General features: G+C 49.2%; 1 protein-coding gene across 4 annotated transcripts in view; it reads right to left on the bottom strand.

Annotated features, from left to right (window-relative positions):
• Positions 1-303: 303 nt before the first annotated feature.
• ETV4 (ETS variant transcription factor 4) overlaps positions 304-7,463 on the bottom strand; it is a 40,688-nt gene continuing 33,528 nt past the window's right edge. For all 4 annotated transcript variants that reach the window (XM_080979423.1, XM_080979422.1, XM_080979424.1 and 1 more), the window contains 3 exons: positions 5,502-5,671; positions 4,330-4,431; positions 304-839 (listed from right to left, as the gene is read on the bottom strand). In XM_080979423.1, coding sequence (XP_080835549.1) covers positions 624-839; positions 4,330-4,431; positions 5,502-5,671 — 488 coding nt within the window. In that variant the 3' untranslated portion in view covers positions 304-623. The remainder of the gene's footprint in view (positions 840-4,329; positions 4,432-5,501; positions 5,672-7,463) is intronic.

Raw genomic sequence — 7,463 nt, 5'->3', positions numbered from 1 at the left:
GTAAGACCCTTAAATATTAATAAAATTGCAGTGTTTACGTGCCCAATGTTTATTTGCAAGGGAGGATAGGGAGAAAATCAGGCCACATAATTTTTCTCCCAGTCGCCACGACTTCAAAGAGTCTGCGAACCATGCACAGATACCCGTTCAGTCACAGAGAAGCTGCTTTGAATTTGGAGTCTGCATATTCAAAGCCCCTATCTTGGTTGCTTCTCATTTCATCAGGCAGATCTTGCCGCTCCCAGGTTCAAGCTAAGTACACTTACTGTTAATCAACCAAGATAGCATTTTCAAAAAACAATGTACAAAGCACTTTACAATCTTTATTTGACCCCGCCCTCACAACATCCCTGCAAGGTAGGAAGCTCGTCCTCAGGAACGGAGGCTGGAAAGAAAGCAGTTTGCCCAAAGTTCACCCAGCGAGCCCATGGCTAAGGCAGGATTTGAATCCAGATCTGGGTACTGGGCAACCATACTGCCCTCCCCTCGAAAAGGCAGCCCACTGTACAGTCCAGTTTCGGCGTCAGGAAAGCCGAGGCAATACTCTACATTGGTGATTACCGACAAACGTCTTCATATATGTACAACTCGGCCATTATCTGACCCGTCTCTTCGGCCGGCAGTTAATAGGTGTAGCCTTTCCCATACGGTGGCTGCCCCCCGAGATCTTGCATATAGGCTACGCCCTCGTCCAGGTGGGACAGAGGCACTGTGTCCTCCTCGCTGACGTGCCACTCGAATTCGGCCTTCAGGGACGGGCGCTGATTGTCGGGGAAAGCCAGAGAGAAGAGGGCTTCTGGTTCGCACACGAACTTGTACACATAACGCTCACCAGCCACCTGTAAGACAGGGAGGAAAATGGAGTAGAAAGAGTACTGCAGCGAACGGTTCTTGCTAACAACCCCACATGGATGACCCCAGAACAGAGGTTGGGTGCATTCTTTATGCCAGGGCAGCTGTCTACCAGCTTCTGGTACACAGGCTGAGACCCTACCTGCCTGGGCCCTATCTGGCCAGAGTGGTACATGCTCTGGTTATCTCCTGCTTGGACCACTGCAATGCGCTCTGCGTGGGGCTCCCTTTGAAGGTGACTCGGAAACTACAACTAATCCCGAATGTGGATGTTGATTGGGAGCGGCCGCCAGGACCTTATAACGCCAGTCCTGAAAGACCTACCTTGGCTCCCAGTACATTTCCGAACACATTTCAAAGTGTTGGCGCTGACCTTTAAAGCCCTAAACGGCCTCGGTCCAGTATATCTGAAGGAGCGTCTCCACTCCCATTGTTCAGCCTGGACACTGAGGTCCAGCGCCGAGGGCCTTCTGGCAGTTCCCTCCCTGTGAGATGTGAGGTTGCAGGGAACCAGGCAGAGAGCCTTCTCAGTGGTGGCGCCCGCCCTGTGGAACGCCCTCCCACCAGATGTCAAGTAACTAAGGAACCCAACATTCTGTGTAATGAGCAGATTATGCTAGTAGAACTGCAAGAAGTTCTGTAAGGAGGACTATTTGAAATATTGCAAGAAAGACTATGAGGAGAATTATTAGTTAATGATAGTTAAGAGTAATAGAGAAATTAAGAAATGCAGAATAAGTGATAAGGAACAGAAAATCATCAGAGGTGTTGACGGAAGTCTAAAATATTGTAGAAGATAAGAAGTTATGTTATATGATTGTTGGAAATGATATGTTAAAAAAACTAATAAAAATGTGTGTGTGTGTATTTATAATATATATCATATACCGTATTTTTCGCCCTATAGGACGCACCGGCCCATAGGGCGCACGTAGTTTTTTTTGGGGGGGGATGAAGGAAAAAAAAATTTTCCCCCCCAGGTGAGGGGCTGGGGCGGGGGAAGCCCGAGCTTCCCCCGACCCCAGCCCAGAACAGGTAGCTCTCCGCAAGCCGGGGGTTGGAATTGTAATTATGTGTGGGATAAACTGCAGTGAATTTTACTTTTCTATCCAGACTAGCAATAGGCATGATCAGTGTTCAAGGACACATTCTAGGCCAGCCATGCAAAAATACTCAAGGAAGGTGTGAAGAGGGGCAGTGAGGGCTGTGGCCTGGTGAGAGTTGCAAGGGAGTTGAAGGGCAACCTTAGGGGCCTGGGCCTGAGGCGGGGCAGTGTGAAATGGGAAATGACTTTGGCGTTGGGCTTAATTGCCTCATAATTATGACTGCTGGGGGTTTAAATAGCCATAGATCCTCTACAAGGAAACTCTGGGAACTGCATTAATATGAAGCAGGAATGGAGATTTAGGATGGAATATTCCCATCTTTCTGCTGTTGAAACAAACATTTTACCAACAAAGAGGATGCAAAAATGGAAAATAATACTATCATGGGCTGGCTGGATGCAGAGGAGTGGTGGGAGCACCAGTTGGGAAACCCCCAAGTTGGGCCCTCAGGGGAAGAAGGCTCAAGAGTCGGGACTGGTGGTGGGACATTGATGAGTAGTGCTTGCTATGTGTGCAAGACCTCTAATGGGGTAAATGACATCTGCTTAATGCCACAACCCTATTTTTGCTTACCTAGGAGCAAGACTCATTGAATTAAATGGGGCTTGCTTCTGAGTAGACAAGGATATGATTGCGTGGCACCTCTTTTAAAGCAGACCTCCTTAGAACTCCCTTTCTCTCTCCCAGCCCCCATCAGAGGTAGGCTCATGGCTGGTGTGAAAAGAGAACACACTCCGCACATGTTCAAAGGCACTCTTGGAGCTCCACAGACCAAAGCTCCCTGAAAACTTCAGAAAGGGCTGAAGTCCTGGTGCGGTCTCTTCTCTTGCAGAGTGGGGACATTTGTGAGGGATGGAGAGAAAGAATGGCCGGCGCCAGCACCCCCGCTGTGCTTAAATGCCTTTAGTTGGCAGGGCGAGGTCGGCGGCAGCCTCTCTGTGCGTGGGTTTGTATTTGAGGGAGACGGTAACAAGCGCGCGGGGGGAGCGCGCTCCCCCCCGCCCCAGACGGCAGCAAATGCAGCGCTCGCTCATCAGGGTCTTCTGCTGGACCGGGGAAAAGCAGGCGAGGAAAGGAAGCTGATCTACACGCAAGTACACCTTCAAGGCGAAGAGGGCAGAACAATATACTGCGCCGCGCATGCACCTTACGCGGCTCTTCGCCTCAGCCATTCCCCTCTTCCCCCACGCCCCATGTTGGTTGAAGCGGGCGGAGCTAGTCGCGCACTCGCGCCTGAGGTGACAGCTGAGGCGGCTGCGCTGTGAAAGGGGACCTGGGCAGGCACGCGCGCCGGAGGGAGGCACAGGGGACGTGCACGCACAAACACACGCACGGCCCGGGCCCGAGTGAAAGGCAGCAAGCGGCAGTGGCCGCAGCGCGGATACGCACATTTACAGTCTCCTCTCTCTCTCTGGCACAGTCCACTCGGTCTCGGGGCCGAGAAGACGCGCTCACGTGCGCGCACTTCCCCCAACACACAGACACGCGTGGAGAAGGGGGAGGAAGAGGAGGCGGGTGGGGGAGGAGGAGGAGGAAGAAGAGGCGCTCCCGGTGCTGAGGGAGAGCGCTGGGCGGCTGGGCTGGTTCCGCCGAGGCGGCCGCAGGCTGTTGGCGAGGCGGGGACGCCCCCTTCCCCCGCCTTCTGCTCTCCCCCCGTTCCCGGTACTGACCCTCACACCGGAGCCAATATTCCCGAAATTAAGAGGAATCATTTCTCAACACGACTTCGCAACAGACTCCCACTGCGTGCGGAGAGCTTCCTGAATGAAGCCAGGAGAGCAAGAGGGGTCGGTGTGCACCAACCCCTCTTGCTCTCCAGGCTTCAGCAAAAGCCTGCATTCGCCCCATAGGACACACATTTCCCCTTCATTTTTGGAGGGGAAAAAGTGCGTCCTATAGGGCGAAAAATACGGTATATATATGACCATATATATATATGATCCCAACATTCTGAGCAGCATCTTTATTGCCTCATTCCCCCTTTCTTTTTTGTTTCTTTCCCTTTCCCTTTCTCCGATTCCTTTCTTCTCCCTGCTTCTTTTTCTCTTTTCCCTTTTTCATAGCCCTTTTAATTTCTATTAATTCACATGCTCCACACCCCTCCTAAGCTCAAACTGCACAGGCAGTGGAGGGTAATTTATTTTTTGGTGGGGGAGAGGCACTGCCCCAGCAACCTCAGTCTGCCCTGATTCAGCCCCCAACCTGCCGGCCTTCTCACAACCAGTCTCTGAGGTGACTCTCGCTGTCATCCTCTCTATCCTTAGTCACAAGTTTGACTTTGCAGAAGTCGGGGGTGGGGACAAAACTACACCCAAGCGCAACCCAACTTCAACTCCAGACAACCGCTCTCCGCTCCAGACGCAAAACCAACCTTTTGCATAATGCCCTTTTCGTAATAGTAGCGAAGAGAGCGGCTCAGCTTGTCGTAGTTCATGGCTGGGCGATTCTTCTGGATGCCCCAAAGCCGCGCCACCTGCAGCCGTGCCCATCGCAGAGAGAAAAACAATGCTGGGTTTAATTCTATGCCCTTTAAAAATCTGGGGTTTTTTCGGGGGGCAGGGTTGGGTTGTTGTTGTTTTTATTTTGATTATTCAGTACACCTGAAGGAGCGTCTCCACGCCCATCGTTCTGCCTGGACACTGAGGTCCAGCTCCGAGGGCCTTCTGGCAGTTCCCTCACCACAAGAAGTGAAGTTACAGGAAACCAGGCACAGGGCCTTCTTGGTAGTGGCACCCACCCTGTAGAACGCCCTCCTATCAGATGTCAAGGAAATAAACAACTCTTTGACTTTTAGAAGACATCTGAAGGCAGCCCTGTTTAGGGAAGTTTGTAATGTTTGATGTTTTAGGGTGTTTTAATATCCTGTGGGAAGCCGCCCAGAGTGGCTGGGTAAACACAGCCAGATGGGCAGGGTATAATTAATATATTTATTATTATTATATTATTATTATTATTATTATTATTTACATTTTAGCTTTATATTCTGATTTTATCCTGTGAACCGCCCTGAGACTTGCCGATATACAGTGGTACCTTGGCTTAAGAACTTAATTTGTTCTGGAGGTCCGTTCTTAACCTGAGGTACCACTTTAGCTAATGGGGCCTCCTGCTGCCACCGCGCGATTTCTGTTCTCATCCTAAAGCAAAGTTCTTAACCCGAGGTACTATTTCTGGGTTAGTGGAGTCTGAAGCGTCTGTAACCCGAGGTACCATTGTAGAGCAGTATATAAATTCAATAAATAACAATAATGCGAAACACACCATGCCAAGGAACCTCAAAAAAAACCAAAAAAAAACCACCACGTTCGAACATCGAAGCCGGGTTTTATTTAGGGGGTACAAACTAGCTAGCTGGGCTGATGAGAAGGTAGCCTCTGAGTGCACGAAGAGTGCTCTTCCCTGTCCAGCAGTGGCCACTGGCCCATTTATCGAAGTTTATTTGGAGAAGGAGAAAGGGAGGAGATATCAATACACTGTAAATTGCACCGGAATCAAAACTTGGTGGGAAGTATAAAAATTAATTCAACCTTAAACAAGACCCACCTCCTCTGGTTCAATGAGTTTGAATTCCATCCCTCGGCCTGTCCAGGCAATGAAATGGGAGTTGCTTGGGTCATCCAGCAAAGCTACCAGGAACTGCCAAAGCTGTAGAGACCCCCGCCGTTGATAAGGGGGGCCCTCACGGTACCCACCCCCTTCTTGCTTGATGTCCCCTGCCAAGCACAGCCAACATAATGAAAACAAGAAACTGTGCCAACAAAAAAGGAATGGCAAGACAAAGTGTTACGAGTATATTGAATTAACAGAGGCAATTAGACACTAGACAAGAGTTTCAAAAAGCATGGGGAAATGCAGAGAATACTTCACAAAACAGTGCCCTAAAATACATACCTGGACTTGTTTCGATTAATGTCTGCAGGAGACTTTGTGGATATTTAAGTTACAATTAGAAAAATCTTAATAATTATCCATAAAGGAAACAGCTTATAAGAAGTAAATAAGGAAGCCAGATGCAGGATAAAGGAAGTCTTTTATTTGGTTGTTTGTATTGTTGTATGTTGTGCTTATTGTATGTTATGTTCACGTTTAATGAGGGTGGATTGGGGGGGGTTATGTTATGTTGTAAATAAAACTTTCAATAAAAATAAATAAATGAATAAATGAAAACAAGAAGCACCCTGAATGTTAACTCTATTTTAACCAATAAGAAAGGAGGTGTCGGCATCAACCTCTGCTTAGAACTCCAATTTTTCATTTTCCTCTCGGTGGTAGGGGAGAGGCATGCTCTGGGCATTAGGTGTGGGGCACTTTTAGTTCACCAGGCGCTGCCGAACTGCAACTCCCATTGGCCATGCCTGCTGGGGCTTGTGTGAGTTGCAACTCAGTTACAGCTGGGGGCGGGGGCCCTTCTAGGGCCCGGAGGGGGGGTTGTGTGGTCTCCAGGAAGGCTGATCGATCACCAAATGACTTATATCTGTGGGATACAGTTCCTTGACACTGCAATATTGCAAACAGTATGCTCAACAGTCTATAGTAACAACTTAACAATGTGGAAGGTACTGCGTCATTAAATCTCAAAAGAAAGGCTTGGACAACAGCCTGGATTGGAATGATTTAACAACTTGGGAGTTGATGCGTCGTTAAACTTCAAATAACAAATTTGGACAAGAGCCCGGATTGGAAGATTGGAATGAAGTCAGGAAAAGCTGTGCTGGTAAACAGACAGTATATAAGCGCTCATCTTGCTTTATTGGCCGAGGAGCCGGCGTACAGCTTCCGGGTCATGTGGCCAGCATGACTAAGCCGCTTCTGGCGAACCAGAGCAGCGCACGGAAACGCCGTTTACCCTCCCACCGGAGCGATACCTATTTATCTACTTGCACTTTGACGTGCTTTCAAACTGCTAGGTTGGCAGGAGCAGGGACCGAGCAACGGGAGCTCACCCCGTTGTGGGGATTCAAACCACTGACCTTCTGATCGGCAAGTCCTAGGCTCTGTGGTTTAACCCACAGCGCCACCTGCATCCAAAGTGGCTGGTAGCCAAGTGCAAAAGGCGCCTGGCGAATTTCGAACGTTGGCCCAAAGTTCATCGCTCCCTCTATTATCAAACTCAGGCGCTGAATGCCAAAAGCTAAGTAGCCAAAATAAGACGAGTAGCAAACAAAGAGGCAGGTGTCAGTATGCTTGGTGGAACCCCAGGTTTTGCAGAGGTATATAAATATTTGCAAAAGACCTCCAAAACAGCCCCAGGGGGACTCAGTAGCATGGAGCCCTGAACATCCATTGGAAAAGAAAACTATAAAATCGTGGCTGGGTGGAAGAGAGAACAGAGGGACCTTCTTGGAAACCAGTGTGGTTAGCTGGTACCCGGAATAGGAGAGCTCCCATTAGAAGATGGAGATACACTGCAACATTTTGTTGCAGGTTTTCCACGTTACTTCCTATATTGCAGGGCAGATAAGAGTCTGGCAATAAGGCAGATTCCCGAGCTAAGACTTGCTTCAA

The sequence above is a fragment of the Podarcis pityusensis genome, assembly GCF_964106645.2.
Source record: "Podarcis pityusensis genome assembly, chromosome: 13".
Lineage (NCBI taxonomy): Eukaryota > Metazoa > Chordata > Lepidosauria > Squamata > Lacertidae > Podarcis > Podarcis pityusensis.
The sequence above is the reverse complement of the archived record's forward strand: the minus strand, read 5'-3'. Positions and strand labels throughout refer to the sequence as shown.